Source organism: Entelurus aequoreus, linkage group LG19 (genome assembly GCF_033978785.1).
Source record: "Entelurus aequoreus isolate RoL-2023_Sb linkage group LG19, RoL_Eaeq_v1.1, whole genome shotgun sequence".
Lineage (NCBI taxonomy): Eukaryota > Metazoa > Chordata > Actinopteri > Syngnathiformes > Syngnathidae > Entelurus > Entelurus aequoreus.
In genome coordinates, this window is record NC_084749.1 from 52107059 (window position 1) to 52129644 (window position 22586).

Below are 22586 nucleotides of genomic sequence, written 5' to 3' on the forward strand. Positions count from 1 at the left end.
ATTCCCACTCAAATGAACGGACATATCCATAGTTCTACAATGCCCTAAATGGTCAACATGTTGCAGCTTTTTTTTTTACCCGATTCCGACCTTTCAACCATTCACACACACTACTCTTCTGATATATCAAAGGCAAAACATGTTTTCCATTTCCCCAAATTCCCCGTTTTCCCAGAATTTCCATGAATTTCCCCCACTCACAATGAATTGGCAATATACAAACATCTGCATATTTCAAGTTTCTCATCTGATTTGAACCGTTCCACTTTCAACACCTTCCACTCACCTTGAACAATCAAACTACCTTCAGTTCAAAAATATTTCAGGAATTTCCAGAATTACTGGTTTTCCATAGCCCTATTTTCACCTCTTGTCCCAACATTTTCACAGTCCATATTTTTTCAACAAATTCCAATCATTCCACCATCAAAACATTCCTTGTTGTTGGGACAACACAATGTCCCAATGTTTCCTTCGTACAAATACTTTGCTTTCTCGAAATTCCAGGAATTCCAAAATACCCAGTCTCATATCAAAGTGTTAGTATGTCCACATTTTTTAACCGATTCAAAATATTCCAACACCAACCCATTTTTATCATCTAGGACAATTGTGCTAGTATCCATATTTTCAAAAGTTCCTGAAATACCAAAGTTTTCCATGAAATCCCCCCTTCCAGGAATTCCAAAATACTATAAGTGTTACTACGTCAACATTTCTCAACTGATTAAAAAAATTCAGATACCAACCCATTCATATCATCTAGGAAAATTGTGCTAGTTTCAATCATTTAAAAAAAATCCTAGTTCTCCCAAAATTCCAGCAATTAGGGTTAGGGTTAACCTACCCATTCTCAATTCAAATTGATTAAAACAATTCCAACACCAACCAATTTATATTATCAAGGACATTTGTGATAATATCAATATTTTCCTGAAATTCCCAAATTTCCAGGAAATGTCAATTCAAATGAATGGACATCTTCAAAGTGCAACAATGACCACATTTCTTAAATGTTTGCATCATTTTTTTGTTGCCCCATTCAGACCTTTCAACCATCCACACACACTACTCACCCTGGATAGAAAATGTAAAAGATGTTTTCCATTTACCCAAATTCCCGGTTTCCCCAGAATTTTCAGGTATTGTATCGCCATTGACAATCACTATCCCACATTTCTTACCCGATTTGAACCATACCACTTTCAACACTTTCCACTCACTTTGAACAATCAAATTACAATTTTCCAAGTTCAAAAATATTCCAAGAATTTCCAGAATTCCCGGTTTTCCAAATCCCTATGTTCAACTCTTGTCCCAACGTTTTCACAGTCCATATTGTTCAACAAATTCCAACCATTCCATCATCAAAACATTCCTCTTAGTTGGGACAACAAAACATCCCAATTTTTCTTTGTACAAATACATTTCCTAACCCTAAATTCCAGGAATTCCAAAATACCAATTCTTAATTCAAAGTGTTACTAAGTCAACATTTCTCAACCGATTCAAAAAATTCCAACACCAACCCAATCATATCATCTCGGAAGATTGTGCCAATTTCAATCATTTAAAAAAAAAATCCTGGTTTTCCTAAAATTCCAGGAATTCTGAAATACCCATTTTCACTTCAAACAGTTACTACGTCCACAGATTTCAAATGATTAAAACAATTCCAACACCAACCAATTCATATCATTGCGGACAATTGTGCTAGTATCAATATTTTTAAAAAATTCCTGAAATTCCCAAATTTCCAGGAAATTCCCATTCAAATGAATGGACAAATTCTAAGTTAGGCTATCGAAGGCAAAACATGTTTTCCACTTCCCCAAATTCCCGGTTTTCCCGGAATTTTCAGGAATACACCCATCGTTCGCACGCCATTCCTACTGGATATCGTAGTTGTTGTTGTTGCTGTTTCTGCATTTTTATGCAAACATGTCCGAAATAAACATTTACAATACAATACAATAATGCAAAATAATCCACCATGGATGGGCCAAAGTAAGTTGTGAGTGCCAGCACTTTGATAAAGAAGGTGAGATACATGACTGAATTCCAAAAAGAACAGAATCAATGATGTGTAAAAGTTTCATTTTGATGTATTTTGCATTGTTTTCTACAAAAAGCTCAAATTACTCTGGGTGTCTGTATGTATTTTTTATGGGGGAGAAAAATGCTTTAGTTTGAATGATTTGGTCTTGGTCAGATTTTGAAGTCTTGTTGTGTATCAACATTTATTTTCTGTATTATTTCACATGGCTGTGATTAAAATACAGAAATGGGCGGAGTCAAGTGTTTCTTCTGCATAAAATGGCATCCTCTGCAGTACACATTTATTTGTTTTTAATCTTTTGTCACAGTTACACATTCTAGAAAAAAAAGAAAGATATGCATATATCTGTTATGCATGTTCACAAATGTCCACTGCAGAGGACGCTGCTGGTAATGATGATGTCATCTTCATAATCCTACCTGATGTTCTCATAGTGGCTGATTTCAGGCTTTTTCACCTGCGTGTGTCGATACACCTTGTAGATGATCACTGCAAAGGCCAGGAGATTTACCTGAGGGAGAACAGTCTCATCACACTTCAACACATCAATCTGATGCTTGTGTTGCTTACCAGGATGATCAAACAGGCGGGACCGATGAAACTCCAAATAAAATGATTTTCCGTGCTCAGCCAACACCTGAAAAAAAAAATCAAACTTCATTTGCTGGTTTCGTTTCTCTTTTATTGCTGAAACTCAAAAACTAATTCAAAACATGAGAATAATTCATACAAACTCATCATGCAGACATCCTACACTATATTGAATACTTTACTATACTATACTAAAGTATACTATACTATCTGAATCTGCTGAAAAATGACTTTTGGACTAGAAAATAATAAGGGTGTCCCAATATGTTATTGATATTATATATCATTAAAACAAAAAAATGGAAAAGGTGTGATATCATGTGTGATACAAGCAGTCCTGCAGTGTTTACTTGTGTGTGATATCATGTGCGATACAAGCCGTCCTGCAGCGTGTTTACTTGTGTGTGATATCATGTGCAATACAAGCAGTGCTGCAGTTTACTTGTGTGTGATATCATAGTTTTTCGTTTTCAAGTCACATGTGTTTTCAGCACCCTGTTTTGTTTCTGTTGCCATGACGGCAGATTATGCTCAGCTGCCTCTGGTTAGTGTTCGAGATGCTCACCTGTTGTCCGGGCACTAATCAGAGGGCTATTTAGTCTTCGCCCGGGCAGCACTCTGCCTGGCTTCCTAATTTGCTCGTATGCAACAAGTATCGACCTCTTTGTTTCCTGCTAGCTTTCAGGCTATGCTATTTTTTTGCTTGCTAGCTCCCATGCTAGTCGTTTTTGTTTTTTTCCTGTCTGAGTTAGTTCCAGAATAAATCATTTTTCTACCTGCAAGCTGTGTCCGAGCCCGTCTGCATCCTTGGGAGAACACCACCGCACCTCGATGCGACCAGAGCGCTACAATATCAAGTGTGATACAAGCCGCCCTGTATCGTGTTTACTTGTGTGTGATATCATGTGCAATACAAGCAGTCCTGCAGCGTGTTAACTTGTGTGTCATATCATGTGCGATACAAGCAGTCCTGCAGAGTGTGGACTTGTGTGTCATATCATGTGCGATACAAGCAGTCCTGCAGAGTGTTTACTTGTGTGTGATATCATGTGTGATACAAGCAGTCTTGCATCGTGTTTACTTGTGTCATATCATGTGCGATACCAGCAGTCATGCAGCATGTTTAATTGTGTGTGATATCATGTGCGATACAAGCCGCCCTGTATTGTGTTTACTTGTGTATGATATCATGTGCGATACAAGCAGTCCTGCAGCGTGTTTACTTGTGTGTGATATCTTGTGCGATACAAGCAGTCTTGCAGCGTGTTTACTTGTGTGTGATATCATGTGCGATACGAGCAGTCCTGCAGCTTGTTTACTTGTGCAAAGCTGGAGAGGCAGTTAACTAGGGGTGCATGAAAAAAAACTATTCACTTCCGAATCGCAATAATTTTTAAAATTTTTCATTATATATAAATTAATAATCCAGAATTTTTATGTATCGATTTAACCCCCCCCAAAAAAAAATTAAATAAACAAAAAAACAACAACACATTTTTTCTATTTTTGTAAGATAATTAATTATTATTGTACGTTACGAGAATCGGTTTGAATCAATTCTAAAACGACTCGTAACCCATGCTTGATGTTCTCCAAAAAATATTTACAATTTCTTATTTTTTACTAAAGTCATTTACAAAAGGTAAACATGCTTGGCTATAGGCTACTATGAGCTAGCAGCTATTCAATTTAAAGACCGCATAAGTCCATTTCAAATGGTAAATAATAAATAGGTTTTCCCACCAACCATTGCTCTCTGTTTGACTCATTTCAAGTATGAACGATTCCAAGCGCTGTGAATCTTTGGGCTCACATTCAAACACATTCAGATTCCTGAGTGACGATTCAATTCAGAATGGATTCTTGATTCAAACAGATTCTTGCAATGTATTATTTGGAATAATAACTATAATCAACATTTTTCAAAAAAGGTGAGAAACTTTTTTAGGTTGCATGGAGATGTCCTAAAAACGTTTTTAAACAAATGTATTGTAGTTAAAAAAAAAAAAAAGAAAGTCAATCAATCTTTTTTTAAATGTATTTATCCATCCATCCATCTTCCTCCGCTTATCCGAGGTCGGGTTGCGGGGGCAGCAGCCTAAGCAGGGAAACCCAGACTTCCCTCTCCCCAGCCACTTGGTCCAGCTCCTCCCGGGGGATCCCGAGGCGTTCCCAGGCCAGCCGGGAGACATAGTCTTCCCAACGTGTCCTGGGTCTTCCCCGTGGCCTCCTACCGGATGTATTTATTGTTTTGCAAAATTATGAATCCATTTAGAATCGGAATGAATAAGAATGCTGAATCGGATTTGAATAGATTTTTTGTGCACCCCTAATGATTCACGCTGAGATCGTATCCGATCAATATCCTTATCGGAAAAAAACTCAAAGCTTCAATGCTGGTATCGTATCAGAAGTGAAAACTAGGGATGTCCGATAATGGCTTTTTGCCGATATCCGATATGCCAATATTGTCCAACTCTTTAATTACCGATACCGATATCAACCGATACCGATATCAACCGATATACACAGTGGTGGAATTAACACATTATTATGCCTAATTTGGACAACCAGGTATGGTGAAGATAAGGTACTTTTTAAAAAAATGAATAAAAAAAAATAAGATAAATAAATTAAAAACATTTTCTTGAATAAAAAAGAAAGTAAAACAATATAAAAACAGTTACATAGAAACTAGTAATTCATGAAAATTTGTAAAATGAAGTGTTAAAGGTTAGTACTATTAGTGGAGCAGCAGCACGCACAATCATGTGTGCTTACGGACTGTATCCCTTGCAGACTGTATTGATATATATTGATATATAATGTAGGAAGCAGAATATTAATAACAGAAAGAAACAACCCTTTAGTGTGAATGAGTGTAAATGGGGGAGGGAGGTTTTTTGGCTTGGTGCACTAATTGTAAGTGTATCTTGTGTTTTTTATGTGGATTTAATAAAAAAACAAAAAAAAACAAACAAAAAAAAACAAAATGATACTGATAGTAAAAAAAACGATACCGATAATTTCCGATATTACATTTTAACGCATTTATCGGCCGATATTGTCGGACATCTCTAGTGAAAACGTTGTATAATCAACATTATCTTTGGGAATTTCGGAATCAACCTGAAGTAGAAGTGCCATTCTATATTCATCGTTTGTTCATTTGAAGTCTGTTCTTCCACTTCCAAATTGCTTGGTCTTATTTTGAAATGTTCTCACATGACTTCCTCTTCTCCTTGCACACAACTGCTACTGCACTTGTTATTGAAGCTAAGCTGTGTGCGTCATGTCATGAAGAAACAAATATATGTATAGGAGCGCTCACATTTTATCAGTGCCGTAATACTTGGAGCCCAGCGTGGCGGAGATGGCGACCACCACGGCCGGGCTTCCGTAGCCGAAGACGTAGAAGTTACGGTGCAAGAAGCCCTTGTTGTAGATGACGCCCACCACGATTAAGTAGAGATGGATGCCCTCGATGCACATCCAGGCAAAGGCTGCCAAGAAGAAATAGTGCAGGAGACCCGCAATAACGGAGCAGAAGAGCTGCCGGGGAACAAAGAACAAATGATTGACCTGCAAAAACTCAAAAACCTAAATGTTGGTTTTCACGTTTGTCCCCCACGTTCCCTGCAGCCGTAAAACTCGGGCGATATCTTTATAACGAGGACATACAAGTGATAGAAAAAAAACAACCAGTTGAAGCATTTTGAACAATACAAATAATAATATAAACAATGTGTCCCTAAATATACTTGGGATTTTGTCATAAGGTTAACGTTCCTAAAACAAAAATAAGAAAACAATCTTTAATGTCGTCCAAAATAATGCAACATTTTACAGATCCTTTTACAACTCGTATACATCTAATGTGCAAAGACAAAGACTAATAAAAGTCCTGAATCCAGGCGATGATCCGAATCAGCCCCAATTCTGACCTTTCCTGAACGTTTCATCATAATGTGTCCATAACCTTTTAAGGCATTTAGCTAACACACTAACTAACTGACTAACTAACTGCAACAGTTACCGTAAATTCCAGACTATAGGCTGCTACTTTTTTTCTTGTGGCTTATAAAACGATGCGATTATTATATATGGATTTTTCTTTGCTGCCAGCCATAATGCAAATAGTTACAAAAAACCAAAAACAAATACACTGAATATGTGTGTTATTGCACCATCTTTTGGACGACTTCGCTCACTGCAGGTGCCTTTTTGCATAGACTGAGCTTTCAGCCGGAAGTAGAAGTGCAATTGTGTCTACTAGCCAGCTATAGCGTTCCTACTAAGTTTTACAATATAACTAAAACAAGTCTTACTTATTAAAAAATCCCATGTGTGATGTATGTAGGAGTGTTTTCATGCATATTTGTACGTGTTATCGTAATGTAATCAAGCTAGCATTGTTAGCATTACCTAATAGGCTAACACGTTTATGAGTGTCTGTTAGTATTATTAACTTACAATGACATTCTTTTTGTATTGTTTCACTTTCACAAATTCCTCAGTAAATTCACCAAAACGTCACCGTGGAGTTATTGAGTATGAACATGACTTATGTTTTGTTTGATCAGCCGTTTTACTGCCGTGTTACAGACACCGTTTGGAAACAATTAAGGTATGTAAATAAACACTTTGTGTAAATAACTTGTTTCACAACTTATAGTGCAGTGCGACTAATATATGGGGAAAAAGTCCTTCTAAAATTTAGTAAGTGCGGCTTATAGTCCAGAAAATACGGTACTCCTGTTTGTAGAGTAAATTGTTCAACTTCAATTCTAGTCACCTGTCATCATTTAGACCAAAAGGATCTGGGTGGACTGTTTCCTTCTAAAGGTAGAGTTCTAATAAGAGTCCAGGGTTACCTTGTGTGTGTTCATGTTGATCCCCACCAAGAAGATGAACTCGGCCATGAAAAGACTGCAGCACAGGTTCTTGTGAATGGTGGTTCTGGTGCTCTGGATCCCGCTGAAGAACCAGAAGGTGAAGATGCACATTGACAGGCAGATGATGGAGATGATCATCCCCAGCTGGCTGATGCGGGTCAGGACTGTCTGGTGGGCCGCCAACTGAGTGTCGGAGAGTATATATTCAGTCATGGTTTCTAGTGGACGTGTTGCATTAACAGCTGTCACGCGTCGATGCGTTATCAAAGATACTTGGTGTTCAACATCAAAGCGAGGAACTCTCACGTTGGCTCGCCCGGACGACATGAGGACAGCAAAGTGTGTGAGGTGGCTGCAGGTGCAGGTGGTGGCGTTGCTGCTGACGTGCACCGTCCTGCAGCCGCGTGTCGCCCAGCGACCCCGCAGACTCTCAGTCTCGTAGTCCCAGAAGACGCACTTGGTCACGTCAGCGTCGGTGTCGATGGGCTTTACAGGACAACAAAAGGCATGGACTGATGTTGTCAAATGGAACGGGCAGAAACTGATCAAAGTGACTCCGGAAAATAATCATAAACTGATTATTATGATTGATTATTTCTTAACTTCTTCAATAATGCCATTAATCGATTAGTGGGTTTTGATATGGGCCACGCAGACAGGACCTGGATAACTTGAGGCCACAAGCAGGATTTTATTTTGAACACTTTTAGAACTTTTTGAAGTCATGTGAAACCATTTTTGTACTTTCTCAATCAAATTTGATTTTAATTTAATGCAAGTTTTGTACCAAAAGAAATTAATGGGAACAAAATTGTTCAATAACGAAAATTTAAATATTCCTGCGGAAATGTTGATGGGCCTGCTATCTGTGCCATGGACTTCTGGCCAGTGGTCGTCGGAAGCCGCCGTACTTTTAAGATGGTTCGGAGTGTCCGAAGCTGTGTGTTTTAGGTGTAACTATACAAAATGAGCTACAGAGCTAGCCTGAAACATTAATATGCTAACACGTAGCATATGTGCTAAAGATGGCATGCTAACAGTTAACATGTCTCACACGTCAAGTAACGTGGCTGTAATGTGTATGGCTGCTGAAATAGAGAAAAAAGTGAAAAATAAGCAAAAAAGTTAGCATGCTAATATTAACTTGCTAGCATGCTAAAAGTTAACAAGTGTCACGTACCAAGTTATATGACTCTGGAGTAAACAATTGCAAGTGTTGCTCAAAAATTTTCATGCTAATGTTAGCCTGTTAGCAAGCTAACGTTAGCATTCTATCAGTTACCATATGTCACATACCAAGTTTTACGACTGTAAGGTAAATTGCTGTGTAATTAGAGAAAAAAAATAAAGTTAGCTAAAAAGTTATCATGTTAATGTTAGTATGCTAACATTTGCATGCTAGCAGTTAACAAGTGTCACATACCAAGTTATAGACTTAGACTTAGACTGTAACTTCCTTTTTTATTGTCATTCAAATTTGAACTTTACAGTACAGATAAGAACAAAATGTTGTTACATTAGCTCATGGTAGTGCAGGATAAATAAGCAATAAGGTGCATATATAAATAAATAAATAGATTACTGTACAGATAAATATATTGCACATTTCCACATGCGTCCACGTTTATGGATGTATGTTATATTGTCTTTTTTATTCCAGCGAGTTAATCCATTTTGGGGGGAGTTGAGGGGATAATTTAATTATGATGCGTTCAAGAGTCTTACGGCTTGAGGGAAAAAGCTGTTACAAAACCTGGAGGTTCTGCTTCGGAGGCTGCGGAACCTCTTTCTAGAGTCCAGCAGTGAAAACAGTCCTTGGTGGGGGTGGGAGGAGTCTCTGCAGATTTTCTGAGCCCTGGTCAGGCAGCGGCTTTTTGCCATCTCCTGTATAGGAGGAAGAGGAGTCCTGATGATCTTTTCCTCTCTGGAGAGACTTCCAGTCCGAGGCATTGCAGGCTCCAGTCCAGACAGAAATGTTGTTGGTCAGCAGGCTCTCTATAGTGCCTCTGTAGAATGTGCTGATAATGGGGGGTGGTCTCTATAGTGCCTCTGTAGAATGTGCTGAGAATGGGGGGTGGTCTCTATAGTGCCTCTGTAGAATGTGCTGAGAATGGGGGGTGGTCTCTATAGTGCCTCTGTAGAATGTGCTGAGAATGGGGGGAGGTCTCTATAGTGCCTCTGTAGAATGTGCTGAGAATGGGGGGTGGTCTCTATAGTGCCTCTGTAGAATGTGCTGATAATGGGGGGAGGTCTCTATAGTGCCTCTGTAGAATGTGCTGAGAATGGGGGGTGGTCTCTATAGTGCCTCTGTAGAATGTGCTGAGAATGGGGGGTGGTCTCTATAGTGCCTCTGTAGAATGTGCTGAGAATGGGGGGAGGTCTCTATAGTGCCTCTGTAGAATGTGCTGAGAATGGGGGGTGGTCTCTATAGTGCCACTGTAGAATGTGCTGAGAATGGGGGGTGGTCTCTATAGTGCCTCTGTAGAATGTGCTGAGAATATGGGGAGGTCTCTATAGTGCCTCTGTAGAATGTGCTGAGAATGGGGGGTGGTCTCTATAGTGCCTCTGTAGAATGTGCTGAGAATGGGGGGTGGTCTCTATAGTGCCTCTGTAGAATGTGCTGAGAATGGGGGAAGGTCTCTATAGTGCCTCTGTAGAATGTGCTGAGAATGGGGGGTGGTCTCTATAGTGCCTCTGTAGAATGTGCTGAGAATGGGGGGTGGTCTCTATAGTGCCTCTGTAGAATGTGCTGAGAATGGGGGGTGGTCTCTATAGTGCCTCTGTAGAATGTGCTGAGAATGGGGGGTGGTCTCTATAGTGCCTCTGTAGAATGTGCTGAGAATGGGGGGTGGTCTCTATAGTGCCTCTGTAGAATGTGCTGAGAATGGGGGGTGGTCTCTATAGTGCCTCTGTAGAATGTGCTGAGAATGGGGGGTGGTCTCTATAGTGCCTCTGTAGAATGTGCTGAGAATGGGGGGTGGTCTCTGTAGTGCCTCTGTAGAATGTGCTGAGAATGGGGGGGTGGTCTCTATAGTGCCTCTGTAGAATGTGCTGAGAATGGGGGGTGGTCTCTATAGTGCCTCTGTAGAATGTGCTGAGAATGGGGGGTGGTCTCTGTAGTGCCTCTGTAGAATGTGCTGAGAATGGGGGGTGGTCTCTGTAGTGCCTCTGTAGAATGTATTGAGAATGGGGGGTGGTCTCTGTAGTGCCTCTGTAGAATGTGCTGAGAATGGGGGGAGGTCTCTGTAGTGCCTCTGTAGAATGTGCTGAGAATGGGGGGTGGTCTCTATAGTGCCTCTGTAGAATGTGCTGAGAATGGGGGGTGGTCTCTATAGTGCCTCTGTAGAATGTGCTGAGAATGGGGGGTGGTCTCTATAGTGCCTCTGTAGAATGTGCTGAGAATGGGGGGTGGTCTCTATAGTGCCTCTGTAGAATGTGCTGAGAATGGGGGGTGGTCTCTATAGTGCCTCTGTAGAATGTGCTGAGAATGGGGGGTGGTCTCTATAGTGCCTCTGTAGAATGTGCTGAGAATGGGGGATGGTCTCTATAGTGCCTCTGTAGAATGTGCTGAGAATGGGGGGTGGTCTCTATAGTGCCTCTGTAGAATGTGCTGAGAATGGGGGAAGGTCTCTATAGTGCCTCTGTAGAATGTGCTGAGAATGGGGGGTGGTCTCTATAGTGCCTCTGTAGAATGTGCTGAGAATGGGGGGTGGTCTCTATAGTGCCTCTGTAGAATGTGCTGAGAATGGGGGGGAGGTCTCTATAGTGCCTCTGTAGAATGTGCTGAGAATGGGGGGTGGTCTCTATAGTGCCTCTGTAGAATGTGCTGAGAATGGGGGGTGGTCTCTATAGTGCCTCTGTAGAATGTGCTGAGAATGGGGGGTGGTCTCTATAGTGCCTCTGTAGAATGTGCTGAGAATGGGGGGTGGTCTTTATAGTGCCTCTGTAGAATGTGCTGAGAATGGGGGGTGGTCTCTATAGTGCCTCTGTAGAATGTGCTGAGAATGGGGGGTGGTCTCTGTAGTGCCTCTGTAGAATGTGCTGAGAATGGGGGGAGGTCTCTATAGTGCCTCTGTAGAATGTGCTGAGATTGGGGGGAGGTCTCTATAGTGCCTCTGTAGAATGTGCTGAGAATGGGGGGTGGTCTCTATAGTGCCTCTGTAGAATGTGCTGAGAATGGGGGGTGGTCTCTATAGTGCCTCTGTAGAATGTGCTGAGAATGGGGGGTGGTCTCTGTAGTGCCTCTGTAGAATGTGCTGAGAATGGGGGGTGGTCTCTATAGTGCCTCTGTAGAATGTGCTGAGAATGGGGGGTGGTCTCTATAGTGCCTCTGTAGAATGTGCTGAGAATGGGGGGTGGTCTCTATAGTGCCTCTGTAGAATGTGCTGAGAATGGGGGGTGGTCTCTATAGTGCCTCTGTAGAATGTGCTGAGAATGGGGGGTGGTCTCTATAGTGCCTCTGTAGAATGTGCTGAGAATGGGGGTTGGTCTCTGTAGTGCCTCTGTAGAATGTGCTGAGAATGGGGGGTGGTCTCTATAGTGCCTCTGTAGAATGTGCTGAGAATGGGGGGTGGTCTCTATAGTGCCTCTGTAGAATGTGCTGAGAATGGGGGGTGGTCTCTGTAGTGCCTCTGTAGAATGTGCTGAGAATGGGGGGTGGTCTCTGTAGTGCCTCTGTAGAATGTGCTGAGAATGGGGGGTGGTCTCTATAGTGCCTCTGTAGAATGTGCTGAGAATGGGGGGTGGTCTCTATAGTGCCTCTGTAGAATGTGCTGAGAATGGGGGGTGGTCTCTATAGTGCCTCTGTAGAATGTGCTGAGAATGGGGGGTGGTCTCTATAGTGCCTCTGTAGAATGTGCTGAGAATGGGGGGTGGTCTCTATAGTGCCTCTGTAGAATGTGCTGAGAATGGGGGGTGGTCTCTGTAGTGCCTCTGTAGAATGTGCTGAGAATGGGGGGAGGTCTCTATAGTGCCTCTGTAGAATGTGCTGAGAATGGGGGGAGGTCTCTATAGTGCCTCTGTAGAATGTGCTGAGAATGGGGCGTGGTCTCTATAGTGCCTCTGTAGAATGTGCCGAGAATGGGGGGTGGTCTCTATAGTGCCTCTGTAGAATGTGCTGAGAATGGGGGGTGGTCTCTATAGTGCCTCTGTAGAATGTGCTGAGAATGGGGGGTGGTCTCTGTAGTGCCTCTGTAGAATGTGCTGAGAATGGGGGGTGGTCTCTATAGTGCCTCTGTAGAATGTGCTGAGAATGGGGGGTGGTCGCTATAGTGCCTCTGTAGAATGTGCTGAGAATGGGGGGTGGTCTCTATAGTGCCTCTGTAGAATGTGCTGAGAATGGGGGGTGGTCTCTATAGTGCCTCTGTAGAATGTGCTGAGAATGGGGGGTGGTCTCTATAGTGCCTCTGTAGAATGTGCTGAGAATGGGGGGTGGTCTCTATAGTGCCTCTGTAGAATGTGCTGAGAATGGGGGGTGGTCTCTATAGTGCCTCTGTAGAATGTGCTGAGAATGGGGGGTGGTCTCTGTAGTGCCTCTGTAGAATGAGAATGGGGGGTGGTCTCTATAGTGCCTCTGTAGAATGTGCTGAGAATGGGGGGTGGTCTCTATAGTGCCTCTGTAGAATGTGCTGAGAATGGGGGGTGGTCTCTGTAGTGCCTCTGTAGAATGTGCTGAGAATGGGGGGTGGTCTCTGTAGTGCCTCTGTAGAATGTGCTGAGAATGGGGGGTGGTCTCTATAGTGCCTCTGTAGAATGTGCTGAGAATGGGGGGTGGTCTCTGTAGTGCCTCTGTAGAATGTGCTGAGAATGGGGGGTGGTCTCTATAGTGCCTCTGTAGAATGTGCTGAGAATGGGGGGTGGTCTCTATAGTGCCCCTGTAGAATGTGCTGAGAATGGGGGGTGGTCTCTATAGTGCCTCTGTAGAATGTGCTGAGAATGGGGGGTGGTCTCTATAGTGCCTCTGTAGAATGTGCTGAGAATGGGGGGTGGTCTCTATAGTGCCTCTGTAGAATGTGCTGAGAATGGGGGGTGGTCTCTATAGTGCCTCTGTAGAATGTGCTGAGAATGGGGGAAGGTCTCTATAGTGCCTCTGTACAATGTGCTGAGAATGGGGGGTGGTCTCTATAGTGCCTCTGTAGAATGTGCTGAGAATGGGGGGTGGTCTCTATAGTGCCTCTGTAGAATGTGCTGAGAATGGGGGGTGGTCTCTATAGTGCCTCTGTAGAATGTGCTGAGAATGGGGGGTGGTCTCTATAGTGCCTCTGTAGAATGTGCTGAGAATGGGGGGTGGTCTCTATAGTGCCTCTGTAGAATGTGCTGAGAATGGGGGGTGGTCTCTATAGTGCCTCTGTAGAATGTGCTGAGAATGGGGGGTGGTCTCTATAGTGCCTCTGTAGAATGTGCTGAGAATGGGGGAAGGTCTCTATAGTGCCTCTGTACAATGTGCTGAGAATGGGGGGTGGTCTCTATAGTGCCTCTGTAGAATGTGCTGAGAATGGGGGGGGAGGTCTCTATAGTGCCTCTGTAGAATGTGCTGAGAATGGGGGGTGGTCTCTATAGTGCCTCTGTAGAATGTGCTGAGAATGGGGGGTGGTCTTTATAGTGCCTCTGTAGAATGTGCTGAGAATGGGGGGTGGTCTCTATAGTGCCTCTGTATAATGTGCTGAGAATGGGGGGTGGTCTCTGTAGTGCCTCTGTAGAATGTGCTGAGAATGGGGGGAGGTCTCTATAGTGCCTCTGTAGAATGTGCTGAGAATGGGGGGTGGTCTCTGTAGTGCCTCTGTAGAATGTGCTGAGAATGGGGGGTGGTCTCTATAGTGCCTCTGTAGAATGTGCTGATAATGGGGGGAGGTCTCTATAGTGCCTCTGTAGAATGTGCTGAGAATGGGGGGTGGTCTCTATAGTGCCTCTGTAGAATATGCTGATAATGGGGGGAGGTCTCTATAGTGCCTCTGTAGAATGTGCTGAGAATGGGGGGTGGTCTCTATAGTGCCTCTGTAGAATGTGCTGAGAATGGGGGGTGGTCTCTATAGTGCCTCTGTAGAATGTGCTGAGAATGGGGGGAGGTCTCTATAGTGCCTCTGTAGAATGTGCTGAGAATGGGGGGTGGTCTCTATAGTGCCTCTGTAGAATGTGCTGATAATGGGGGGAGGTCTCTATAGTGCCTCTGTAGAATGTGCTGAGAATGGGGGGTGGTCTCTATAGTGCCTCTGTAGAATGTGCTGAGAATGGGGGGTGGTCTCTATAGTGCCTCTGTAGAATGTGCTGAGAATGGGGGGAGGTCTCTATAGTGCCTCTGTAGAATGTGCTGAGAATGGGGGGTGGTCTCTATAGTGCCACTGTAGAATGTGCTGAGAATGGGGGGTGGTCTCTATAGTGCCTCTGTAGAATGTGCTGAGAATGGGGGGAGGTCTCTATAGTGCCTCTGTAGAATGTGCTGAGAATGGGGGGTGGTCTCTATAGTGCCTCTGTAGAATGTGCTGAGAATGGGGGGTGGTCTCTATAGTGCCTCTGTAGAATGTGCTGAGAATGGGGGGTGGTCTCTATAGTGCCTCTGTAGAATGTGCTGAGAATGGGGGGTGGTCTCTATAGTGCCTCTGTAGAATGTGCTGAGAATGGGGGGTGGTCTCTATAGTGCCTCTGTAGAATGTGCTGAGAATGGGGGGTGGTCTCTATAGTGCCTCTGTAGAATGTGCTGAGAATGGGGGGTGGTCTCTATAGTGCCTCTGTAGAATGTGTTGAGAATGGGGGGTGGTCTCTATAGTGCCTCTGTAGAATGTGCTGAGAATGGGGGGTGGTCTCTATAGTGCCTCTGTAGAATGTGCTGAGAATGGGGGGTGGTCTCTATAGTGCCTCTGTAGAATGTGCTGAGAATGGGGGGTGGTCTCTGTAGTGCCTCTGTAGAATGTGCTGAGAATGGGGGGTGGTCTCTATAGTGCCTCTGTAGAATGTGCTGAGAATGGGGGGTGGTCTCTATAGTGCCTCTGTAGAATGTGCTGAGAATGGGGGGTGGTCTCTGTAGTGCCTCTGTAGAATGTGCTGAGAATGGGGGGTGGTCTCTGTAGTGCCTCTGTAGAATGTATTGAGAATGGGGGGTGGTCTCTGTAGTGCCTCTGTAGAATGTGCTGAGAATGGGGGGAGGTCTCTGTAGTGCCTCTGTAGAATGTGCTGAGAATGGGGGGTGGTCTCTATAGTGCCTCTGTAGAATGTGCTGAGAATGGGGGGTGGTCTCTATAGTGCCTCTGTAGAATGTGCTGAGAATGGGGGGTGGTCTCTATAGTGCCTCTGTAGAATGTGCTGAGAATGGGGGGTGGTCTCTATAGTGCCTCTGTAGAATGTGCTGAGAATGGGGGGTGGTCTCTATAGTGCCTCTGTAGAATGTGCTGAGAATGGGGGGTGGTCTCTATAGTGCCTCTGTAGAATGTGCTGAGAATGGGGGATGGTCTCTATAGTGCCTCTGTAGAATGTGCTGAGAATGGGGGGTGGTCTCTATAGTGCCTCTGTAGAATGTGCTGAGAATGGGGGAAGGTCTCTATAGTGCCTCTGTAGAATGTGCTGAGAATGGGGGGTGGTCTCTATAGTGCCTCTGTAGAATGTGCTGAGAATGGGGGGTGGTCTCTATAGTGCCTCTGTAGAATGTGCTGAGAATGGGGGGGAGGTCTCTATAGTGCCTCTGTAGAATGTGCTGAGAATGGGGGGTGGTCTCTATAGTGCCTCTGTAGAATGTGCTGAGAATGGGGGGTGGTCTCTATAGTGCCTCTGTAGAATGTGCTGAGAATGGGGGGTGGTCTCTATAGTGCCTCTGTAGAATGTGCTGAGAATGGGGGGTGGTCTTTATAGTGCCTCTGTAGAATGTGCTGAGAATGGGGGGTGGTCTCTATAGTGCCTCTGTAGAATGTGCTGAGAATGGGGGGTGGTCTCTGTAGTGCCTCTGTAGAATGTGCTGAGAATGGGGGGAGGTCTCTATAGTGCCTCTGTAGAATGTGCTGAGATTGGGGGGAGGTCTCTATAGTGCCTCTGTAGAATGTGCTGAGAATGGGGGGTGGTCTCTATAGTGCCTCTGTAGAATGTGCTGAGAATGGGGGGTGGTCTCTATAGTGCCTCTGTAGAATGTGCTGAGAATGGGGGGTGGTCTCTGTAGTGCCTCTGTAGAATGTGCTGAGAATGGGGGGTGGTCTCTATAGTGCCTCTGTAGAATGTGCTGAGAATGGGGGAAGGTCTCTATAGTGCCTCTGTAGAATGTGCTGAGAATGGGGGGTGGTCTCTATAGTGCCTCTGTAGAATGTGCTGAGAATGGGGGGTGGTCTCTATAGTGCCTCTGTAGAATGTGCTGAGAATGGGGGGGAGGTCTCTATAGTGCCTCTGTAGAATGTGCTGAGAATGGGGGGTGGTCTCTATAGTGCCTCTGTAGAATGTGCTGAGAATGGGGGGTGGTCTCTATAGTGCCTCTGTAGAATGTGCTGAGAATGGGGGGTGGTCTCTATAGTGCCTCTGTAGAATGTGCTGAGAATGGGGGGTGGTCTTTATAGTGCCTCTGTAGAATGTGCTGAGAATGGGGGGTGGTCTCTATAGTGCCTCTGTAGAATGTGCTGAGAATGGGGGGTGGTCTCTGTAGTGCCTCTGTAGAATGTGCTGAGAATGGGGGGAGGTCTCTATAGTGCCTCTGTAGAATGTGCTGAGATTGGGGGGAGGTCTCTATAGTGCCTCTGTAGAATGTGCTGAGAATGGGGGGTGGTCTCTATAGTGCCTCTGTAGAATGTGCTGAGAATGGGGGGTGGTCTCTATAGTGCCTCTGTAGAATGTGCTGAGAATGGGGGGTGGTCTCTGTAGTGCCTCTGTAGAATGTGCTGAGAATGGGGGGTGGTCTCTATAGTGCCTCTGTAGAATGTGCTGAGAATGGGGGGTGGTCTCTATAGTGCCTCTGTAGAATGTGCTGAGAATGGGGGGTGGTCTCTATAGTGCCTCTGTAGAATGTGCTGAGAATGGGGGGTGGTCTCTATAGTGCCTCTGTAGAATGTGCTGAGAATGGGGGGTGGTCTCTATAGTGCCTCTGTAGAATGTGCTGAGAATGGGGGTTGGTCTCTGTAGTGCCTCTGTAGAATGTGCTGAGAATGGGGGGTGGTCTCTATAGTGCCTCTGTAGAATGTGCTGAGAATGGGGGGTGGTCTCTATAGTGCCTCTGTAGAATGTGCTGAGAATGGGGGGTGGTCTCTGTAGTGCCTCTGTAGAATGTGCTGAGAATGGGGGGTGGTCTCTGTAGTGCCTCTGTAGAATGTGCTGAGAATGGGGGGTGGTCTCTATAGTGCCTCTGTAGAATGTGCTGAGAATGGGGGGTGGTCTCTATAGTGCCTCTGTAGAATGTGCTGAGAATGGGGGGTGGTCTCTATAGTGCCTCTGTAGAATGTGCTGAGAATGGGGGGTGGTCTCTATAGTGCCTCTGTAGAATGTGCTGAGAATGGGGGGTGGTCTCTATAGTGCCTCTGTAGAATGTGCTGAGAATGGGGGGTGGTCTCTGTAGTGCCTCTGTAGAATGTGCTGAGAATGGGGGGAGGTCTCTATAGTGCCTCTGTAGAATGTGCTGAGAATGGGGGGAGGTCTCTATAGTGCCTCTGTAGAATGTGCTGAGAATGGGGCGTGGTCTCTATAGTGCCTCTGTAGAATGTGCCGAGAATGGGGGGTGGTCTCTATAGTGCCTCTGTAGAATGTGCTGAGAATGGGGGGTGGTCTCTATAGTGCCTCTGTAGAATGTGCTGAGAATGGGGGGTGGTCTCTGTAGTGCCTCTGTAGAATGTGCTGAGAATGGGGGGTGGTCTCTATAGTGCCTCTGTAGAATGTGCTGAGAATGGGGGGTGGTCGCTATAGTGCCTCTGTAGAATGTGCTGAGAATGGGGGGTGGTCTCTATAGTGCCTCTGTAGAATGTGCTGAGAATGGGGGGTGGTCTCTATAGTGCCTCTGTAGAATGTGCTGAGAATGGGGGGTGGTCTCTATAGTGCCTCTGTAGAATGTGCTGAGAATGGGGGGTGGTCTCTATAGTGCCTCTGTAGAATGTGCTGAGAATGGGGGGTGGTCTCTATAGTGCCTCTGTAGAATGTGCTGAGAATGGGGGGTGGTCTCTGTAGTGCCTCTGTAGAATGAGAATGGGGGGTGGTCTCTATAGTGCCTCTGTAGAATGTGCTGAGAATGGGGGGTGGTCTCTATAGTGCCTCTGTAGAATGTGCTGAGAATGGGGGGTGGTCTCTGTAGTGCCTCTGTAGAATGTGCTGAGAATGGGGGGTGGTCTCTGTAGTGCCTCTGTAGAATGTGCTGAGAATGGGGGGTGGTCTCTATAGTGCCTCTGTAGAATGTGCTGAGAATGGGGGGTGGTCTCTGTAGTGCCTCTGTAGAATGTGCTGAGAATGGGGGGTGGTCTCTATAGTGCCTCTGTAGAATGTGCTGAGAATGGGGGGTGGTCTCTATAGTGCCCCTGTAGAATGTGCTGAGAATGGGGGGTGGTCTCTATAGTGCCTCTGTAGAATGTGCTGAGAATGGGGGGTGGTCTCTATAGTGCCTCTGTAGAATGTGCTGAGAATGGGGGGTGGTCTCTATAGTGCCTCTGTAGAATGTGCTGAGAATGGGGGGTGGTCTCTATAGTGCCTCTGTAGAATGTGCTGAGAATGGGGGAAGGTCTCTATAGTGCCTCTGTACAATGTGCTGAGAATGGGGGGTGGTCTCTATAGTGCCTCTGTAGAATGTGCTGAGAATGGGGGGTGGTCTCTATAGTGCCTCTGTAGAATGTGCTGAGAATGGGGGGTGGTCTCTATAGTGCCTCTGTAGAATGTGCTGAGAATGGGGGGTGGTCTCTATAGTGCCTCTGTAGAATGTGCTGAGAATGGGGGGTGGTCTCTATAGTGCCTCTGTAGAATGTGCTGAGAATGGGGGGTGGTCTCTATAGTGCCTCTGTAGAATGTGCTGAGAATGGGGGGTGGTCTCTATAGTGCCTCTGTAGAATGTGCTGAGAATGGGGGAAGGTCTCTATAGTGCCTCTGTACAATGTGCTGAGAATGGGGGGTGGTCTCTATAGTGCCTCTGTAGAATGTGCTGAGAATGGGGGGGAGGTCTCTATAGTGCCTCTGTAGAATGTGCTGAGAATGGGGGGTGGTCTCTATAGTGCCTCTGTAGAATGTGCTGAGAATGGGGGGTGGTCTTTATAGTGCCTCTGTAGAATGTGCTGAGAATGGGGGGTGGTCTCTATAGTGCCTCTGTATAATGTGCTGAGAATGGGGGTGGTCTCTGTAGTGCCTCTGTAGAATGTGCTGAGAATGGGGGGAGGTCTCTATAGTGCCTCTGTAGAATGTGCTGAGAATGGGGGGTGGTCTCTGTAGTGCCTCTGTAGAATGTGCTGAGAATGGGGGGTGGTCTCTATAGTGCCTCTGTAGAATGTGCTGATAATGGGGGGAGGTCTCTATAGTGCCTCTGTAGAATGTGCTGAGAATGGGGGGTGGTCTCTATAGTGCCTCTGTAGAATATGCTGATAATGGGGGGAGGTCTCTATAGTGCCTCTGTAGAATGTGCTGAGAATGGGGGGTGGTCTCTATAGTGCCTCTGTATAATGTGCTGAGAATGGGGGGTGGTCTCTGTAGTGCCTCTGTAGAATGTGCTGAGAATGGGGGGAGGTCTCTATAGTGCCTCTGTAGAATGTGCTGAGAATGGGGCGTGGTCTCTATAGTGCCTCTGTAGAATGTGCCGAGAATGGGGGGTGGTCTCTATAGTGCCTCTGTAGAATGTGCTGAGAATGGGGGGTGGTCTCTATAGTGCCTCTGTAGAATGTGCTGAGAATGGGGGGTGGTCTCTGTAGTGCCTCTGTAGAATGTGCTGAGAATGGGGGGTGGTCTCTATAGTGCCTCTGTAGAATGTGCTGAGAATGGGGGGTGGTCGCTATAGTGCCTCTGTAGAATGTGCTGAGAATGGGGGGTGGTCTCTATAGTGCCTCTGTAGAATGTGCTGAGAATGGGGGGTGGTCTCTATAGTGCCTCTGTAGAATGTGCTGAGAATGGGGGGTGGTCTCTATAGTGCCTCTGTAGAATGTGCTGAGAATGGGGGGTGGTCTCTATAGTGCCTCTGTAGAATGTGCTGAGAATGGGGGGTGGTCTCTATAGTGCCTCTGTAGAATGTGCTGAGAATGGGGGGTGGTCTCTGTAGTGCCTCTGTAGAATGAGAATGGGGGGTGGTCTCTATAGTGCCTCTGTAGAATGTGCTGAGAATGGGGGGTGGTCTCTATAGTGCCTCTGTAGAATGTGCTGAGAATGGGGGGTGGTCTCTGTAGTGCCTCTGTAGAATGTGCTGAGAATGGGGGGTGGTCTCTGTAGTGCCTCTGTAGAATGTGCTGAGAATGGGGGGTGGTCTCTATAGTGCCTCTGTAGAATGTGCTGAGAATGGGGGGTGGTCTCTGTAGTGCCTCTGTAGAATGTGCTGAGAATGGGGGGTGGTCTCTATAGTGCCTCTGTAGAATGTGCTGAGAATGGGGGGTGGTCTCTATAGTGCCCCTGTAGAATGTGCTGAGAATGGGGGGTGGTCTCTATAGTGCCTCTGTAGAATGTGCTGAGAATGGGGGGTGGTCTCTATAGTGCCTCTGTAGAATGTGCTGAGAATGGGGGGTGGTCTCTATAGTGCCTCTGTAGAATGTGCTGAGAATGGGGGGTGGTCTCTATAGTGCCTCTGTAGAATGTGCTGAGAATGGGGGAAGGTCTCTATAGTGCCTCTGTACAATGTGCTGAGAATGGGGGGTGGTCTCTATAGTGCCTCTGTAGAATGTGCTGAGAATGGGGGGTGGTCTCTATAGTGCCTCTGTAGAATGTGCTGAGAATGGGGGGTGGTCTCTATAGTGCCTCTGTAGAATGTGCTGAGAATGGGGGGTGGTCTCTATAGTGCCTCTGTAGAATGTGCTGAGAATGGGGGGTGGTCTCTATAGTGCCTCTGTAGAATGTGCTGAGAATGGGGGGTGGTCTCTATAGTGCCTCTGTAGAATGTGCTGAGAATGGGGGGTGGTCTCTATAGTGCCTCTGTAGAATGTGCTGAGAATGGGGGAAGGTCTCTATAGTGCCTCTGTACAATGTGCTGAGAATGGGGGGTGGTCTCTATAGTGCCTCTGTAGAATGTGCTGAGAATGGGGGGGGAGGTCTCTATAGTGCCTCTGTAGAATGTGCTGAGAATGGGGGGTGGTCTCTATAGTGCCTCTGTAGAATGTGCTGAGAATGGGGGGTGGTCTTTATAGTGCCTCTGTAGAATGTGCTGAGAATGGGGGGTGGTCTCTATAGTGCCTCTGTATAATGTGCTGAGAATGGGGGGTGGTCTCTGTAGTGCCTCTGTAGAATGTGCTGAGAATGGGGGGAGGTCTCTATAGTGCCTCTGTAGAATGTGCTGAGAATGGGGGGTGGTCTCTGTAGTGCCTCTGTAGAATGTGCTGAGAATGGGGGGTGGTCTCTATAGTGCCTCTGTAGAATGTGCTGATAATGGGGGGAGGTCTCTATAGTGCCTCTGTAGAATGTGCTGAGAATGGGGGGTGGTCTCTATAGTGCCTCTGTAGAATGTGCTGAGAATGGGGGGTGGTCTCTATAGTGCCTCTGTAGAATGTGCTGAGAATGGGGGGTGGTCTCTATAGTGCCTCTGTAGAATGTGCTGAGAATGGGGGAAGGTCTCTATAGTGCCTCTGTAGAATGTGCTGAGAATGGGGGGTGGTCTCTATAGTGCCTCTGTAGAATGTGCTGAGAATGGGGGGTGGTCTCTATAGTGCCTCTGTAGAATGTGCTGAGAATGGGGGGTGGTCTCTATAGTGCCTCTGTAGAATGTGCTGAGAATGGGGGGTGGTCTCTATAGTGCCTCTGTAGAATGTGCTGAGAATGGGGGGTGGTCTCTATAGTGCCTCTGTAGAATGTGCTGAGAATGGGGGGTGGTCTCTATAGTGCCTCTGTAGAATGTGCTGAGAATGGGGGGTGGTCTCTATAGTGCCTCTGTAGAATGTGCTGAGAATGGGGGGTGGTCTCTGTAGTGCCTCTGTAGAATGTGC

At 45.7% G+C, this 22586-nt stretch overlaps 1 protein-coding gene across 1 annotated transcript in view; it reads right to left on the reverse strand.

Moving 5' to 3' along the window:
- Positions 1 to 22586, reverse strand: part of LOC133634981 (adhesion G protein-coupled receptor L4-like) — a gene marked incomplete at its 5' end in the record, with an annotated part of 44257 nt that overhangs the window by 10177 nt on the left and 11494 nt on the right. Inside the window, 5 exons of the mRNA XM_062027641.1 lie at positions 2479 to 2570; positions 2630 to 2696; positions 5982 to 6202; positions 7525 to 7728; positions 7852 to 8031. Coding sequence (XP_061883625.1) covers positions 2479 to 2570; positions 2630 to 2696; positions 5982 to 6202; positions 7525 to 7728; positions 7852 to 8031 — 764 coding nt within the window. The remainder of the gene's footprint in view (positions 1 to 2478; positions 2571 to 2629; positions 2697 to 5981; positions 6203 to 7524; positions 7729 to 7851; positions 8032 to 22586) is intronic.